A 19,871-nucleotide genomic window follows, 5' to 3' on the forward strand; every position below is an offset into this window, starting at 1 on the left:
CTTGTTCCTGTTACTGCTTTTTTAATGGTAATTGCATTTATCCTAATAGAGGTTAATGCATTTAAAATTATTCAAAAAGATAAATTTTCTTTTCCATTTGAAAGACTGTCTAACTCCAAGCTACTTAGGTTCTCATGGCAGGCTGTAGAAGGCTGTAAATATTCATCAGTTAATGTTTACAAACACTTTTACTACTGTTTTTGTTACAGAAGTGGAAACTTTTTTTAAGTGTTCTGCTGCATTCGATGTCCTTGATCTTTTCAGAATATGAAAAAAACCCCCACATGACCGAGAAGACAAGTAGTCTAAAAACTTTATTCAAGCGAAATCCTTGTAATGCATAGTTGAAGGAGATGTGTAGGACATTTAGGTCCATCACAAGGGAGTATGCATAGGTGAACCTCTGGGCTTCCTGCATATGTTGTATCTCATTCCATGAGATATTGGTGCATCGTGGTATAGATCCCAACCTGAGTGTGTACTTTAGTGCTATGCATGTCATCTGTACAAACACTTAAGAATGTTGCTATTCTGTTTGATAAGTTCAATCATGCCACCGACTCATAGGGATCATTAACTGAATTCTTTTGCTCTGCAGTTCATTAATTTGTTTCAAAGTTTATACTCATATACCTAAAGCTAAGCATTTAAGTGCATTGCTGGGCTTAGATAATTTTGTATAATTATCTGGATATTTTGAATTTTTGAGACTTTTTTATTTGCCTTTTTCTTTTTTTTTTTTTTAAGGGTCTTCAAAACCTTGTAGTGAAATATATTTCTTGTTATATGGCTCTCATCAGGAAAATAATTCAGTTCCTAAGTTAGTAAGTTACTGCTATTTTTGACACAGTATACATGAACAGACCTAACTAGAATTAGGATTCTGAAAAAGCCTCTTATACGTTGTTTATTGGAGGTATAGCAAGATTTCAATATAAATACTTTTTTTTTTTCAGATTTAGAAGGAAATGCATATCAAAACAACCAGCTGCTAAAGATAATTCTTGCCATGCATCAGTTTATCATCTCCTCTGCAGACATGCTTCAGAAACTCATTGATCTATATCCTTTGTAATATTCACCTGCTCTTAAGGTAATATTTGATAGCCTTACAAGTTTGAGATGGGTAAGCAGAGGATATTTACTCTCTGGGTGTATTACTGTACCACTAATTAAATAGTATACTTGTTCTTTACATTTTTTGATTTTATGGTGTGGTTTGTTTGGGTTTTTTTGCATGTCTTTTGATTTAGCTTGTCATACACAGAGCAAAAAGATGAAACTCCAATTCAGGTTTTAAGTAGGATAAATCACCCTCTGTTGGCTGTAGAGGGAATATCTGTAAGGTGTTAGGTTAATGTTGGCACGTCAGTTAGATACTGTAAACCTGGGCCCAAGTTTCAGATCTGTTTCTCTCTGTCCTCCATACAAGTCAAAGAGCAAAGAACAGAAGTGTATCATCTGGATATGAAAGTTTTCAACAAAAATTATTTCTCTCACACACACTCAACATTACAATGCACTGAAATAAACCATAAGCTTTTCCTTTCTATTTCTTCTCATTTTGAGGTAACTGCCTAGACTGATACACGTGTGTTTCTGGGTTATTAGATTTTTCATAATGTAGCTGCTAGATCGTGTTAACAATACTAGCCTTTCTTAGGAATCTTTAATTGTGGGATATGTTACCTGTCTCTTTAGCTTTACAGAATGTTTACTCCTAATTATATGAGTACAGTACAGGCAGGAGACCTGTCATGCTTAGAATCCACAGCCATTTTTGATTCAATTTAGAGAATCCTTTCTTTCCTCAAACTCTGTGTCTAACAGGCATTTATTTATTCAAATTGGGGGCTTTCAAAATATTTGGGAACTTACTCAGACCTCACCAGTTCTATAGTCAGCCTGATGTAAGCATACAATATGGTTGGTTAAATTGTGGATGATATGTCCCCTCAGTTGCAGTAGATTTAGGCTTCAGTTACTTTCAGTCAGGCTGTGAGAGGATCCACAAGGTATTTTCATTACATTTTGTTTTCAGACATGAAAATGTGGGTGTCATCTACATCAGAAGAATCAAGACGTGTAATACATTTTCCAAATGTATTTTCCATCTCTTCAACAGACATCGGCGACAATATCAAAACATGTTTTATAGAGCTAATAGATGAAAAATATGGGTGTTTCTTTCCAGTTACCACATCAAGTCAAATGAAAACTGTTGCGTAGCTAGATAGGTAAGGTTACTATGGAGAGGCATGTCACATTTTGTTCTACCATTGTATACAACTGGTTATGTTTAAAAGAAAATAACATCTTTCTTTTAAAAGCTCCAGTGAATTGTAATTAGCTGAAAAGGATTTCTTCATAAATGCAGTGATTCCTAAATTTGGTATTACTGTTTCAAATTTTAATGAGATGTGCAAGTGCATGAGCTTTATTAGAAATTGTGAGACATGTTGCAAAGAAACCTGAAGAAAACAGAATTGTTTCACTACTTAACACTACTCAATACTTGAGTAATTGCATCAATATTACTCATAGTAGTCATAGTTGCAATAAATTTTGGTAACAACCTTGCCTTATGCTTTGTATACAGTTGTGTAAAATCCTAATCTGATATTATATAACATCAGTAGAATGATTCCTATTGCTTACAGGTTGGGAAGTATCAAGCATGTTACGTTTCATATCATATACGAATGGATGTGGTTTTCCTTAAAAGTTTTTCTACCTATCTTAATGCTTTAGAAAATAACTCTTCCATGCTGTGTGTAAAGATATGCTATTTTGTGAGGTAAGTATATTCTTGGTTGGTAGCTATTAGTTTTCAGCCATCCATGTGCCGTACATAAGTATGCTTTTGCATATTTTAAGTTGACATTAAAAATAGAAACAGGTATTCTGCTTCAGCTTTCCAAGGTTCACTTTAGCAGCTTTACACAAAAAGGCTCACACAACTGGCTTTGAGATGTGCTTGAGTCAGTGCATGAGTTGTTGGGTCCCAGTTTTGGATGGAGTCTGTATGAATCTGAATCTTAAACATCCATGAAAATTGTCAGTGCTCAGGAATTGGTAGCATTGTATCTAATATTATTATATAGGTCTATTAAAAATGAAGTGAGATATTTCAGATATTTTTATATTAAGCAAAACTCTATTACATTTGATAGGGAATTCTCCTTAGTAGTTCTACTTAGTCACTTGCAATGATCCTGGAACACCTTTTGTTTTTTTTTTTTTTGTTTTGTTTTTTCTTTCATTAAGTATAATAAAGTTTGATATCTCAGTTTAAAGAAAACAGAGGAGAGAAAAAACCGCAATTGATTGATGATACTCTTTTTTATAACAAAAGGGAAATAATTAGTAACGGGAAAGTAGAATTTGTTTTAAATTGTGATGATTTTATTATCTCAGAGCAAATTATTGGTTATGTTAGAATGCTTTGGTATTGTATGAGATCTGGTAACATTTTTGCTTGTAGGCAAATTCATACATGCATGCATCCATAAGAATGTGCATTTCCGTTTTTCCAACAAGCACAGATTTTTACATGTCTAGTACTGGGTACTGGGTCTGGCTGGAATGGAGTTAACTTTCTTCCTAGCAGCCCCTATGATGCTGTGCTTTGAATCTGTGAGTAAAACACATCAACGTTTTAGCTATCACTGAACAGTGATTGCACAGCATCCAGACCAGTTTCTCACTCTGCCCCCACCACAGTGTAGGATCGTGGGGAGCTTGATGTTGGGAGGGTATACAGCTAGGACAGCTGACCTGAACTGACCAAGGAACGTTCCATGCCATATAGCATTGTGCTCAACAATAAAAAGTGGGGGGTAGTCATTCCAAAGTTGCTGTTTCTTGGATACTGGCCGGGCATCTTGTGCGAGATGGTGTTTGCCTTTGCATCACTTCCTTGGTTTTTCTTTGTTTGGCTTTTTTATTGCCTTCAGTTATTAAACTGTCTTTATTTTGGCCCACACATTCTTCTTGCTTTCACCCTTTCTATTCTCTCCCCCATTCTGCTGCAGGGGTTAGAAGGGAGTGAACACCTGAGTGGGTATTTAGTTCCTGGCCAGGGTCAACCTACCACGAGTGACAAGTCACATATAGGAATTGAAATATAAAGTATATGACTGAAACAATATGAATGCCCCACAATGAAAATTATAGTTCTCTGAAAAGATTTTGTGCATGTGGGACTGAATCACCTGTAAACTATTAAATAGATTTTATTAGTAAATTTTTGTGCCTACCGTAGTCATCATGTCTGATGTACAGACCAAATAATCTCAAGTTTTAAAGGAATGCAGAAAATCTAAAAGTTTGTGAAGAAAAACTCAGCATGCATATTATCTAGATTTGTAGTGAAACTAGAAATTTTGATATTGAGTTTATTGCAAACATATATGTGTTATAGTGCTATACAGCGTCAAGTCAGATAGTTTCTAATTTGTTTTAGCCTTGAAACTTTGATTTTTGGTAAAATCAAGGTAGCCCAGCAAAAGCATCTAAAAGCAAGATTTATCTCCCAAAGTTGGTAAAGAAGAAATACAACTTGTAAACAGGAGCAGATATCTAAACTTCAGCCTTACTGATGTTAGAACAAAACATGTTTGTGTGTATATGTGTGTTTTAATTGTGCAATAGGTATTGGATTACAGAGTTCTGGATTATGTTCAAAATGGACTCTAAACTATCCACAACTATGGAGGAATTTCAAGAGCTGGTTAGAGCTAATGGTGAGGAGTTACACTGTCGTCTAATTGACACATCTCAAATGTGAGTGCCAAAGTCTGAACATGCTCAGAAAACAAACTTTATCTCTGAATTGTCTTTATTCGAATGTAATGTCTCTCATAAGTCATAGGTATCTATCCTTAGAAAAGTTTATACTTCATTACAGATAAAATATATATTATATAGTGGAACAGAATGCATTCCAGGAACGGCTTAGGTTGAATTTAGCTGCAGCATAGACTTTGTGCTGATTCTCTATGCTACCAAAGTTTTAGTCTATCCAGGGAACTTAGAAAATTTGTAGAGGCCTAACAATTTTGAAAGATCACTTGAAGCCAATGAGGAGCAAACAATTTGATTGGGTAACAATCAAGATGAGGTAAAAAAGTGTGTTTATATTTTAGCACCAAATGTAAATGAGGATATAGATTATTAGACTGAGTGATTTTTGATACTGTTTTATATGATTTTAGTTATAAAATACTTGTCCTATCAAGAATAAATCCTATAGCTATACATCATATAGTTCTTTCTTGGGAAGAAATATGAGGGTATGATAGGTCTGTGGAACTGTAAAACAGTGTGAATTCATACTTTGGATGGAAATGCACAGGCTAAAGCAGAGCAGAATTTGGCATACATTTTATATCTGGTTATAAAAGAGGATATTTAGTTTTTCAAATCCAAATAAATTTCATTACTCCATGGGTGAATAGCAGAGGGGGACAGTTTATACTCAGAGGCTGGTTGAGAAAATCTGTAAGAATTATTAAATGGAGGAATGCTGGATGTGTTCAATGAAGATAAAGTTACAGAAAGCTGTTCTGGAAATGCAATACAGAATCTCATGCTGTTTAGTAATAAAATTGTATTGTATTTAATGTTCTACATCAATACAATAAAGATAAACAATAATATTTTTTCATATAATCTCTACTGCAGGAAAGGAGCTTGCTGTTTATAAATTCGAATAATTCACTTTTTATTGCAGTAAGGCATGAAAGCAATGTTACCTTTGTATTGGGGAAACAGGAAAATTTTGCTCTTCAGAAACTAACTCATGATAATTCTGTTTTAAAAGCAATTCTAGGGATTGGTCTAGAAAGCTGACACAGCGTGTAAAGGCCAACACCAGTAAGAAACGGAAAGTCTCGCTTCTCTTTGATCACCTTGAGCCAGAGGAGCTGTCAGACCACCTTACCTATCTTGAATTTAAGTCTTTCAGAAGAATAACAGTAAGTGATTAATTTTTATCTATTTATGTATCTATCCATTTATTTATTTATTGTGAGCAAAGATGGGAAGGACATAGAAAATATGGCAGAGAGGTAGTATTATAAGATTAACTGCCGCACAAGCTGTTGACAAGCTGAGTCTCTGTTCAGACTCTTTTTTGTTTTACTAGTGTTGAAGGTGGACAGTGGAACTTAATTCTGAGTATGTACCCTTTTGCTACAGCCATTTGAGAGAGGAAGAGTGAACCTGAACTGTGGAACAGAATCAGGGCAAGGTCAGTTGGAAGGAAGAGGAGTAAACTTTCTTCCAAATCCAGGATCTTCTTCCAGAGTGTCTCTTTTTGTTAGAACAAGTGATGTCGTTCGGCATAGGAACAAGTAGCCTCCTTTGACTCAAATCAGTAATCAGGCTGAAATGGGATGAAGGAAACCTGGAATATTCTCCTAGAATGGTAACTCTCTGTGGCTATAGGGAACAGTGCAACATTCCTGTGTAGTGACTAATGGACTGTATAGAAGCTGTCCACTGCACTCTGCTTACCTTTTTTGATTGTGCGTGACAAAGACTAGAGATAAGAAAGCACTTTAGAAAATGCCATTTTTTAATGTAAGGGGGGGTTAAAATATTTTATTATACAAGCTTTCAAGTACACAAACAATTTTTAAGGATTTGTCTCATTTATGGTTTTTTTCATTTGATTTGTTTTCTCAGCTATGTTTGTAGCTGATAAGTTTTTTTTGTAACACTACAATTGAAGAGGAACCCTTGCAAGGAAAGGGTCTCTCAATAAATGGTGGAAGATTTCACAGTCATGTGTTAGTGTACTTTATTTTGAGCTGACAGTACATGACTCTATGTTTTGTGTTAAATTCAAAAAGCTGTAGAACCAGTGTCGTGCACAGATTGCTGCCTGTAGGCAGTAATAATATGCAAAGCTTATATAACCGTTAACATTTTCAAGCTCTGTGCAGGTATAAGGTAATTAGTGATTACTGAGTATAACAAATATGCTTTTACTCAGTGTCACATGTGTCATGTGGTTCCAAAAGTAACATACATATATACATTTTATATGCAGAGTTTCTGCATATGTTTTGGTATAAATTGAGTTGACCGACTCTTCAGATCAGAAAATAATGTGTAATTAATAAATAGCTATATTAATTACATTTTTACAGAATGTGTTCATGGTATGGTGAGCCACAGAATCCTTTTATTCTTCTCATATGGCACCATTTACTGGGAGAAAAGCTGCAAATGACCTGCTGTGTCATTAGTCACAGAAATAACTATTTCAAGGTTTGTTCATTTCAAAGTCAGAAAGGAATATTCGATCCCCTAAATATACCCAGCACACAGTAAAATCTTGCATGAGACACCATGTATCTTGCAGCAAATTAAAATGGAGTGGTGTTCATGACTGCAGGCATGCTGGTTCTTGGAAACCATTTTAATTTATAGTCATAAAATACAGGGACACTACATTCTTTGTAAGAACCTGGATCCTGCATTCCTGTTGAGGCTCTTAAGTTAGTCATTGCAATAACAGACATGCATTATTTAAGTACCTGAACTTCTTTACCATATCTACCACTAACAATCTTGTTACAACTGACCTTATTAATAAATTTGTGCACCAAAATTATTTCAAAACTTTCAAGTAGCAGGTTAGATGTAAATTTCTTCAGCATTGAAAAGAAAATTTTTTCTGAAGGAGGCAGCTGCTGAGAACAAAATATAAACTGATTCATAATTGTACTGAAACAGCTATGAAGACTATAATTATGTAGTCAGATATTGAAAAAATTATCTATCTCTATAGAGTAGATGCTTAAATTTCAAGATCCAGCCAAACATGGCTGGGGTTCAAAATTCAAGCAGTAATTGTTGTAATGTAAGTACCATGTAATCTCAGAGACAGCTCTACTTATTAATGTCAATTTTTCTTCATTTTTAATTTAATAAGAGGACATAATAAGCTGTCATATATGCTTTTAAAGTGTTAATAGTTCTTATTAAACAGATAGAAAAAAAATATAAAGTTATGAGAAAGTGAGAGAGGGAGAGTAAGAAACTAACACTAGCCTGATGTTTCTTTAAGGATCAGTGCCATTCAGCATATTCCTGTGGCCTTAAAAAAGGAATATATGTCTATTACAGCTATGAATGTTTTTGGTAAGATGTTAGTATTAGAGGTGATAGTAAAGAATGAATGTATAAATCCTATGTCATGCTTTCTGATTATTCAAATTCTTGTGTATTTTTGTTAATGGATAAACCAAGACAATGGATAAACATTGCATCAACAAAAGCAAATGATTGGTTCTCTTTGATCTTAAAGGGGAGAATGGCTTAAAAAAAATCTATGCGTCACATACAGGTATCTACTGAATAATTTTAGATTGCCTTAGTTAAATAAGAGAATCTCACAAGCTGTATTAAAAATACCAAGGCATCTGTAACCCTCATTCTTAATGGTCTTATCTCAGTTTTGTATTAATCTCATTGAAATTGCTTTTTGTATTAGTGTAGTTTAATTTAGAAGTGTGCCTTATCTACATAAACTGAACACTGAACTCCCTTAAACTAATACTGATTTACTAGATTACACTTTAAATTCAGTTTAACCTTCCCTATAGAAGCCTAGACTCAATGAATCTATGAAGCCACTGAAGCTGGAGGGAAAGCCCCAATTCTACTCATCCTAGGGTCTATAAGAGCCAAGGCTCCTGAGATATGGCAAAAAGATGCTTTCAGCTAATTCAGTTAGTTGAAGCCTCTGCTTTGAACTGAAAAAAAAAACTTTTACAAAGGAAAGATTTCAGTCTTATCGATATTTAAGGTATAAAATATATCTTTTATATTTCATTTGAAAAGCAGTCTTCTGCACACAGATCACGAGGTACGTGAAACTCTACATGACTTTTCATTTGCGCTTCTTTTGTTTAAGTTCTCAGATTATCAGAACTACATTGTGAATAGTTGTGTGAAAGAGAATCCAACAATGGAAAGATCAATTTCTCTTTGCAATGGTATCTCTCAGTGGGTGCAGCTAATGGTCCTCAGCAGACCAACACCACAGCTTCGGGCTGAAGTGTTTATCAAGTTCATTCATGTTGCACAGGTCGGTTAAAATCTGACATGTTTGGTGTTTATTTTGTCTTTCTCTGATACCTTTATATTTAGATACTTTGATAGCCCATTTTTTTGCTCTTCCCATGCTACTACTGTGGAGACAGCTGGGAGTGTTGGCACTGGCCTCCTGGTTCATACACACCGCATGTGTATTTGTGTACGCTGTGCTGTCATATCAAGTATTCAGATGTTACAGTGTCAGGGCACCGGGACTTTCTCATATTCATTGTGAGAAAATAGAACACTAGAAAAAACTGAAAAACTAGACTTGCTTTAGAACTAGCAGGTGAGATTCCAAGCTGTGAAAGGAAAGCTGTACCTTTCCAATGCATGACTCACTCCCATGCCTTTGGCCGTAATTAAAAGCATTCCACCAGAAATGCCTTTCCGGATAAAAGCAGAGCTATGGTCCTATTGATATTCTTCGCATACTAATTCAGGTGCAGTCATAACCAAGACAATACAAATGTTTCCTGGTTGTGGTGGACTCTGGGAAGAGGGAGAAGTACTGAGGAAGTACTTTGAAGACTTACTGTATCTGCACATTTAATATCTGATTTAATAACAGTAGGATAAGTCCATGTTACACCCAGTAAAATCACAATTCATTACCAAAATACATGAAGTCAAATGGCACAAAACTTGTAAGACTTCAGAGTAAGACAATAGAGGAAATGTAAAATTTGTGTGTATGTTAAATGACTCGAAACTTTAAATAATAAATACTGATTTTTTGCATGTCAATACAGAAGCTCCACCAGCTGCAGAATTTCAATACATTAATGGCAGTGATAGGAGGTCTCTGTCACAGTTCCATTTCCAGGCTTAAGGAAACAAGCTCATGTGTTCCTCATGATGTAATTAAGGTTGGTATTGCTTCTCTAAGTTTTACAAATAAGATAACCTTTAACTTTTCTGTCATTGCACACACAAAAAGCAGCCTTGCTTCATTGGATAAGATGAAAAGACAGAACAAAAATTCCTTGGGTTTCATCTCTACATCACCAGTTACTCCTACACTTCTTTCAACCCCAACTTTCTTCAAGACTTGTATAGATTCTCTGAGGTTTCTCTTTTAATCCTTAGATGTGACAAGCTGCATTTTCATGTATATGCAGTAGTATTGAATAGCATTTAAACATGAAAACAGAAAATTGGATCCTAGAACATCTGAGAAAAAAACTATTGTCATTCATAGCAACATTGACCATCCTGAGTCTGTGAGAGCTCTTTACTTTGAGTTTAAAACTGAAAGGACTGGTTTTGTTTATCACATCTTTCCCAGTGATGGATTTTATCTAGTTCAGATTTGAACAAATTTAGCCCTAATAGACACATTATAATACAGTGGAATATTAGGAATCTTTTAATTTCCAGGTAAATTCTTGTGAAATACAGATGAAAGCTACTAAAAATGTGAATGAAAGCATATTTTTTAGCAATAAAATGGCTTCTTAAGGGAATAAGTTATTTTATTATTTTATTTTGTCTGGGGCCTGAAAGATTTCGTGTAAATATCTAATGAGCATGTTTTGATCACTGTATGATCAGCCTGAATAACAGTGCATACCTGGAGTATATACCTCCCACTGGTAGTGGTTGCCACACTCAGAATCTATAAAATCAGTTAGTAAGGTTATTTTATAAACATGTTGTTTTTCACATTTTGTCATTATATGGACTACATTTGCATACATCATTTGAGTAACTTTTTGTATCAAAAAATCATATACAAGCACTAACGGAAAGCAGATAAAAACAGGCTGGTAATTAGTGACTTGAGAACACATTTTAAGGTTTAACTGTAAGACAAAGTTTGTAAAGGTTACAAATCAAGGGATTTGACAGGAGCTTCCCAAAGAAAACATTGGTCGATTGATTTTATAACGTTAAGAGTCAATTTTGTATTTCTATAGTATTAAACAAGGGAAATATGTATACTGCTAGACTGAAGATTAATTTAGCCTTCGCAACAAACCCAATATATTGTTTCTAATTCATGGAAGAATTTCTCTTAAAAGCACAGATGCGCCACCTTGAACCGTAGTACAAGTTCTGATCACACTGCAATGGGATCATAGCACAGCATAGGCTTTCTCTGCCAGGACTTTTCCAGCAATGCCAGCTGGTGACCTGAAAGTCAGAGAAGTGCATTCCACGTTTTAAGGTGAAGATGGATGCTTTTATGAATGTCAGAGAGCTTGTGCTTATGCATTAATTGCATACAGAGCGCCTTGATTTGAGAGGATCTTCTTTCCATTTGACTAAATGGGGAATGTAGGGAGACCAGCATTATAGATTAGGCTGTAGAATAACTATCTATAATTATATATTAGTACCTAGATTAGAGGTATAGGAAATCTAGAATATCCAGATTTCGTTTAAAATTTTAAAACCTGTTTCAAGAGTCATTGCGAGTAAACTCCTTCACAATAACATGAGAAGTTCTCATGCTGTATGACAAAAAAAGAAACAGTAACCAGTGTTGATTTTTTTGTTTTCTTTTTATTTTTAGGTGTTTAATGAAATGACAGAACTGCTTTCATCCTACAGAAATTATGATAGTTACCGACGGGCCTATAACGAGTGCAGTAACTTTAAGATCCCAATCCTTGGGGTCCACCTGAAAGACTTGATATCACTTTATGAGGGCATGCCGGACTACTTGGAGGACAAAAAAATTAACATATACAAACTATACTCCTTGTATAACCACATAAATGAGTTGATACAACTCCAGGAAATGCCACTTCCCCTGGAGGCTAATATGGACCTTGTTCATTTGCTTACAGTAAGTCTGTTACATAAGATAAATACCTCCATTTAAAAATTTCATATACCTCTCAAACAACTAAGTAGAGAATTCCATTAATTAATTAATTAATTATGAACACGTAATATTGTAAGATTTTTTTTCCTTAAAGAAAAATGTACAGTAATAGAAGAGAAAAAGCTCCTGATACTGATTTATCTGTCAGCAAGAGCAGAGGTGCCAGTATGCTTCCAGTTATTTCTATGAGGGAAGGAATTGTTTATTTCTGCTTCACTATAGTAGTGTGCACTCTCTGTACTTTCAATAAAGAAGTGCTCTGAATCCTCTGCTGATTGAGCCTAAACAGGGAGAAGGATGGAAAGCTTCCTTAGATGCACCCTGGAGGCAGAAGATTGCATACAAATATTCCTTGTCTTGAAAATACAAACTTTCACACAATTATGTGAAAGTTCAGTCCCTCAAGATACCACATCTCTAGCCAGGTTTCTTCTGGTACTTAAAAAACTGTCTGACATAAACATTAGTCAAATATAGTTGTTGTATTACTCTTCCAGTCATATTCTAGTCAGTGCTGTGCTACTAAAAAAACTGATACTACCTAGGACGTCTGTTACAACAGTACTTTTAACTTCTCCTAGTAAGTTAAAATACTACCTTTTGTTAAAATCGTTAATCCACCTTTTGGATTCTCAGTTTTGTTTAGCCTTGACAGGTATCTCAGCTTGGAAAAACTAAATAGTCCACTTCCTCTTTCTGGTTATAAGCCCTGTTTCGGGAAAAAGCTAATAGATAAAAATGCTTATGTGCCTGAGGTTATTTGTTATCTCTGGGAGCACTCTTGTGTGAAATTAAGCACAGGTGCCCAGGGCCTGAAATAAAGCAATGTGAATTTCTTACTTCTTCTTGCTATTTGTTTTAAATGTTTTGTCTGAAATTATACTGTTTTTTTTTTCTTTTAAATAATGTTTATAAAAATGGCTATTACAAATATTTAGAACTTAGGTCACAATTTCATACAGCTATATATGACAGGACATAATTGAAAAGAAATACTTCATTTCGGTGCAGGAGCTTCTGAAGTTCTAATACTCTAGGGCAGATAATTTTTCATTTTTTTCCTGATTTTTTCAACAGTCTTCCTCCTTCTTCTGTTTCCTTTATTCATATGCTTTCCCATTAGCAAGCAAATCAGTATGAAGAGGTATTAGTAATCCCATACATAAATCATGAGAGAAGTAGCATAACATTTGGACTTTTGTTTTTTGAGTGTCAGAAACTACTTTAAGATTTCCCCAAGAATCTACAATTATTGACTATTTTGAGTCCAAAAGTAATTTTTGCAGTTGTTCACAAGAAAGTTACTGCATATCTGGAACTTGAATAAGGCTATTCATTGAATAAAATAGCTTATTTTTGTTTCTTAATTTATATATATATGACTGCAGCAATTTTGACTCTTTGTAAAATGTTTACATTTTCTTTGGACTTGTCACACATTGAGGCTCATAAAACATTTACACCTGGCTTTCTATTCAAATATTCAAAAACTGTCATGTTACCACTCTTCATCTTAGCTTGAAATTTGTTTCCAGTCTATAAAATATTTGCTAGACTATTTTCCAGGACACATGCAAAAGCAAAGCTAAATTTGATAATATTTACCCAGGTATAATATTCTTCCCTTTACGTAACTGCTGTTGACAGCTGAATGTTCTCACTAAATATATCCTAGTCCATCTTTTATCCTCATCTTATACTTAGCTCAACACAGTCACATGTGACATGTTTAAACAAGAGTTTTCTGAGAATTTGAGACAGACAGTTTCACTGGAATGGTGCTTTTGTACTTAGCTGCACAGTAGACCACTTGAATATTATGGGAGTGACAGTGTTTTTCAGGTTATGTATTAAGCGACTGCTGATTATGCCTGCAGTCACTTGCTGTGCTAATGACTGTAGCAGTGTAATGTTACAGATGTCCAGATAATGGCAATAGCAGTCTGGAATGTAGAATTGTACCCATTTCAAATCACTGTGAACACCTGTGCAGCTCAAGTGCACTCTTCTAGGTGCAACCTAAATTAAAAAATAATACACCAAAAAATATGAATGCACTCCAGAAACAAGTTTATGAAGTAGTACCAGCTGTTTTGGGATTAAACTAATATGTTTGTTTTCAGCTGTCCCTTGACCTTTACTACACAGAAGATGAAATTTATGAGCTTTCATATGCACGAGAGCCACGAAGTCACCGAGCTGCTGTAAGATTCTTAACAGAAGTTTTTTTATGAGTAATGTAAATTTTATCCCTTGTGCTAATTTAATTTAACTTTATTTTATTTTATGCTAAATTGAAAGATTTTTAGCCTTATATACTGAGTGAAGCATAAATTATTTGACTGACGATTAAGTCTAAGCTAGAATACATGGGAGAGTTGACACCATATCAGGTTTTATAATGTGAACACAAAGACAAATGAAGATACTTGTGTAGAGACATAACATCAGTCTCAGTCTTGGCAGTTGATACTGTTTCTTTCAAATAAAGAATTCTTATATGATTCAAATGATGAGACCCACGAGTGTTACATGGTAGTTTTCTTCCTGTTTTATAAATGTGGAAAAGATGGTGATTTTTCAGGGCTGCCAGTGAACTGTGACAATTTAAGGAATGACTGCTGTTTTGAACAGTTCAGGGAAGAGGTTCCTCTGAAACACCACGTAACTATCGAAAGTATGATGTCGGGTCCAATAGGTCATTTCTGCAGTCCTGTATCACATAGTCCACTGTCACAAATGACAGAAGTGTAATACTGAAAATCTTTCCATGTGGTACTAATAAAGTTCCATTTGATTTATTTCAGCCTTTGACACCCTGCAAACCACCAGTAGTTGCAGACTGGGCCTCAGGAGTGGCTCCAAAACCTGATCCAAAAACCATCAGCAAACATGTTCAGAGGATGGTAGATGTAAGTAAGGTTGGCCCATGTACCTTACATATCAGTCGTAGTCTCAATCTCTAGGTATGAAAAGATACAGGGATGGGAAAAAATAATGAGTGCATTCAAAGTGGTGCTGAGCTTGTGATCACTTCTGTCCTCACAAATAGATATTTTTGCCTAGCTGTAAAGAGCAGCAGTGGCCAGTGAGGCATGGATGGAAATTCCTTAAATGGCTGAGAAGCTAGCGGGAAGTGTGAATGCTGGTTTGTATAGTTCCAGAGTCACTCTTTCAAGCAGCCAGGGAGTCAATTTCTAAAGAGTTTGGTTTTGCATGCCTGCTTCATCTCTTTTCTTTCTAAGAACTTCTAATATTGTGAAGCATGCTTTGATACATGCTGTTTGGAATGTATTTCTGTATCTGACTAGGTTTCCTCCTTGCCTTAGGGCCAGAGACAAACAGTAATGCATTCCACAAGTGGAAATGGGAATTGTCTACCTGACAATTCTGTCATATTAACTGAGTTTCTCATAACATTGACTAGATAAAATAAGCTAGGCAGCTACACTGATTTGGCTACAGAAATCATCACTGAGAGCACTAATTGAGACCATTATTACAAGTTGTATATGTGGGCCTGGAAAAAATGATCTTAAAGCAAAAGTAAAAAGGAACACTCCAGACTGTGTTGACTTGATGTTTTGCTGCAAATCAAGAAATCATGATTCTTCTTTAGTTTCAAGCAAAAAAAGAAATTAGACTGTTGCACTGTTTAATAGACACTGGGAGAGAAAGGGAGAGGAAATCCATAAATAATGTAGAGACTTTCTGAAGCAGTAATTCAGACCATCCTCATTATAAACTATTCTGCTATTACCTTGTCCAGTCTGTCTTCAAAAATTATGACCATGATCAGGACGGATATATCTCCCAGGAAGAATTTGAAAAGATAGCTGCCAGTTTTCCATTCTCATTTTGTGTAATGGCAAAGGACTGGTGAGTACCTGCTTATCAACTTTGTAGCATCTGTTTTGGGAGGGATTGGGGGGGGTTGTGTTTAAATTGTATTTCTAACATTAGAGTGGTAAAAGCATCCTCTTCATGCACAAACAGAAGTGAAAACATGACTGACAAAAGCATTTTCTAAATGTGTTGTGAATGACATCTTCAAGGGCTTACAGCAGTGGTAACCAAGCTGATTTAGAAGGAAGAACAGATAATAGAAAAAGAACTATTTTTTTTAATATTTAGTATATGCTATGAAAGATATTTTGTAAGATAAAGCTGTCCCTAAAAAATAGATAATTGGCAAATGTGTATTTTGATAAAATTAGGAAAATTTTTCTTAACATATTAAAGTGTAAAAAATTACAATAGTGATTATTCAGATGCTTAGTATGAAGTAGTTTTGAGATTGCATGACATATGCAGATATTCCCTTTATCCTTACAGTCTGCATTTTAAATGTGTAGATAGCCTTCTGTATATTTTGGGAACAATTTTTCGCTCATTAAACTACTGCTATTATGTGAACAAAGATATATTTAATTCTCTTTATGCTTTTAACAAAATATATATCTCAAAACTTTTTTTTTTTTTTCAGGGAAGGTCTGATTAGCAGGGATGAAATAACAGCTTACTTTATGAGGGCTAGCTCAATCTATTCCAAATTAGGACTTGGCTTTGCTCACAACTTCCAAGAGACCACTTACTTAAGGCCTACTTTCTGTGACAACTGTGCTGGATTTGTAAGCTTACTTTTTAGTAAATTATGTTAACATTCTTTGGAATAATGCCTTTTTTCTCTCATAATCACCTTGTGTCATATACAGAAATGGACCTATGTAAAACATCAGTGAAGCTATATAGAACATCAGACTTGTGTCTGTGTAGCTGTTTAAGGTCTCCTTTACATGCCTCTTGGCAGTATACTAATATCTCTTTAAACATGGGTCATACCTTGGGGTCTTTGGTTGTGCACCAAACACAGTCTCAGGCAAGACTTCCAAATCCAGAGCCTTCCACCCCACGGGGCTGATAGAACTCATGTCCTTATACAGACATAACATGCCCCCTGCCTGTGGCATAGAAAGATTTAATAAAACTGACTGTCCTACCAATCTTCTGTTCAGCTGGGATCAGACAAGGGTGCTGAGATAGAAGAATTCTCCATCCACTCCAGCTCCACAATTTCTCAAGGGGGGCTATCAGATCTGCTGATGTGTTCATTAGTGACTAGATCAAAGTATTTTGCTTGAGATTGAGGAACACACATTAAATACTCTGTTTACCTTATGCTAAAGAGGTAAATAGTTCAGATTTTGACCTTATGATTAAAAGTGCAGGAAAACAAAAGATATTCTGCAAGTGTATTTTTATATTTGGAGGTATCAAACATGCAGAGAAATATACTAATTTGTTTGTTTGAATTTTAGCTATGGGGAGTCATTAAACAAGGATACAGATGCAAAGGTAAGGTACTCTATACTTTGTTAATTTTAAACTAAAATTGATAGTGAATGGCAAAAACCCCTGATCATCCTGCGATCCATTGCTGTGTCTATGGACCTATTTAATCTGACCTCTCAGGGAGGAGAAGACTGATTCAAGAATAGTACAACAGATGGTACAGAAGAAATGCAAAGATGAAGGAACTTGTAAATATCAGCTCTAATGCTTTGCAAGACATCACTGAATTTAGAAGGTTTGGGAACAGACCCTGGGGCACAAACATCAACACTCTCTGAATACTGTGCAGCACATTCCCAACATATATTTTGTAGTTTTCTTCTTCATTTGCTTTCTCTGCAACTCCTACAGTCAGAAGACTGTTGTGACTGAATATTGCCATTTTGTATTTTCATAATGAAAGGGAGTTTCAGATGTATATAGTAAAGGGATATCATTGGTCTGTTTACCAGATGTATGTTGTTACAGGTAACGTACGTAGAGAACACTAAAGGTTTCATGCTTACCAGGGAGCCAACACAGTGTGAGAGCTATCTTAGATGCTACACCAGAGCCACTGAATCATGTAAACTTTGTTTTGTTTATAGACTGCGGAATGAACTGTCACAAGCAGTGCAAAGACCTGGTGGTGATAGAGTGCAAGAGAAGACCCAAAACTTCAGTTGCAGACAGCAGCCCAACATCTGCTCTTGCATCAAGCCTCTGCCCAGTAGGAGTAAAAGAGCAATTCCATGGTAAGAAAAGATCACATTGAAAAGATCACATTAAAAAGATCAAGATAATCTTTCCCTTGCTCCTTTTTTTTTTAGGCTGAGTTATACAGCATCGTTTTAGGTTTTGTTAATTAACTGCAGTGTTTTATCAACATAGAAACTAGAACCAGGTATAAGTGAGTTCGTATCAAGTAGCACCATTGCAGTTCTAGGCTGAATAAAGATGGACTCCCTTTCTGGGAGATCTCTTGTCACACTACGCAATGTATGGTACACAAATTCTACAAAAAAAAAAGAGTAAATCTTCTGCCAGACTCTCACGAGAACTAGATGCTATGACCAGAACAGCTGACAGGTTCCCTTAATTGTCTCACCTTGTGACAAGCAGGTCTTGTTTTTTAGCACTGTTGTAACATTGACTATCGCACTGTTACAATTCTGACTCAAATTTTAATGTGGAGTTTATAAGGTCAGTTTACTTATATATTTGCGTGATAGGAAAGCCAAGATGTTGTCTTTGTTTTTTCCACTTTGGTAGGTGAATCTGTAATTCCTCTCCATCCGTCCACTTTTCACAGAATCAGAAATGAAAAATCTACACCTCTCTGTTCTTTTCTCCTTGTATCAAACAAGCTGTATAAACATTTCATATTGTGTATTACCATGTAGGCTCCCAAAGGAGTAAGTGTTGTCCTTGAAAAAGATCAGGCTACTCTTGTTTTAATTTTGATGTTGATGTTCCAACTCTCTCCATATTCACTTTCTTTGAATTTCTCTCCTGCTCTTTGCCTATATCTAATATTCTTCAAATCTGCTTCCTGGCACTTAATTTAATTATCAATCTTTTCTGTTGTACTTAATATTCATACTCCTGGATTCAGTCTTAGTTTTCCTATTAGCACTTACATGAAGCTCAGTGTGGCCAATTTCTCTTGATACTATGTGCAGCTCTGTGATTGCACCTGCAGCACTAATAACCAGCTCATGGGATGTCTTGCTTATAGAGACTGAAATATAGTGTGTGGCCTGGTCCATCACCACCCAGTACACCAGAATGTGGTACCTCTCAACACCATGTCATGTCAAAGCATGAGAATTCAGGTCTAGATTGAAGATGTACAGATGAATTGTTCATCCATATCCACATTTAATTCTCCAGAGCCTGAAGCAGCTACTGGACTGCTTGTTCTTTCCCCTTGTGCGTGAACATACCATCTTACTCTGTTTTCTTCCCAACAATAGAAATTACTGAAACAGGTCTTTTTAAAATCCTTTAATCACATCTTTTACCCATGGCTTCTAACATTGTGGGTTTGCCCTCCCTCTGTTTTTACTTTTAATTGCAAAAGTAAAAATATTTTAGGATGACATATACAAAAGCAGGGTAAAATTAAAAAACACCATTATTTCACTTTTATAAAGTGGGTAATTTGTATCTTAGAATCATAGAATCAGCTGGGTTGGAAGGGACCTCTGAGATTCTCAAGTCCAACCCTTGATCCAACACCACTGTGGTTACTAGACCATGGCACTAAGTGCCACATCCAGTCTCATCTTAAAAACTCCAGGGACAGTGAATCCACCACCTCTGTGGGCAGCCCATTCCAATATCTGATTACTCTCTCTGTAAAATATTTCTTCCTAATATCCAACCTAAACCTCCCCTGGCACAGCTTAAGACTGTGCCCTCTTGTCCTACTGCTGGTTGTCTGGGAGAAGAGACCAACCCCCACCTGGCTACAACCTCCTGGCAGGGAGTTGTAGAGAGTGATGAGGTCTCCCCTGAGACTCCTCTTCTCCAGGCTAAACAACCCCAGCTCCCTCAGCCTCTCCTCATAGGACTTGTTCTCCAGTCCAGCCTT

At 35.6% G+C, this 19,871-nt stretch overlaps 1 protein-coding gene across 2 annotated transcripts in view; it reads left to right on the forward strand.

The window, feature by feature from the left end:
• Positions 1-19,871, forward strand: part of RASGRP1 (RAS guanyl releasing protein 1) — a 42,953-nt gene that overhangs the window by 16,782 nt on the left and 6,300 nt on the right. For both annotated transcript variants that reach the window (XR_010431343.1, XM_064658483.1), the window contains exons 3-15: positions 957-1,062; positions 2,735-2,797; positions 4,654-4,785; positions 5,825-5,978; positions 8,930-9,103; positions 9,864-9,980; positions 11,630-11,905; positions 14,068-14,148; positions 14,752-14,856; positions 15,714-15,823; positions 16,431-16,575; positions 17,263-17,299; positions 17,884-18,030. Coding sequence is in view for 1 of the 2 variants with exons in the window: in XM_064658483.1 (XP_064514553.1) it covers positions 957-1,062; positions 2,735-2,797; positions 4,654-4,785; positions 5,825-5,978; positions 8,930-9,103; positions 9,864-9,980; positions 11,630-11,905; positions 14,068-14,148; positions 14,752-14,856; positions 15,714-15,823; positions 16,431-16,575; positions 17,263-17,299; positions 17,884-18,030 (1,647 nt within the window). In the remaining variant the exon portion in view is untranslated. The remainder of the gene's footprint in view (positions 1-956; positions 1,063-2,734; positions 2,798-4,653; positions 4,786-5,824; positions 5,979-8,929; positions 9,104-9,863; positions 9,981-11,629; positions 11,906-14,067; positions 14,149-14,751; positions 14,857-15,713; positions 15,824-16,430; positions 16,576-17,262; positions 17,300-17,883; positions 18,031-19,871) is intronic.

Source organism: Pseudopipra pipra, chromosome 6, assembly GCF_036250125.1.
Source record: "Pseudopipra pipra isolate bDixPip1 chromosome 6, bDixPip1.hap1, whole genome shotgun sequence".
NCBI lineage: Eukaryota > Metazoa > Chordata > Aves > Passeriformes > Pipridae > Pseudopipra > Pseudopipra pipra.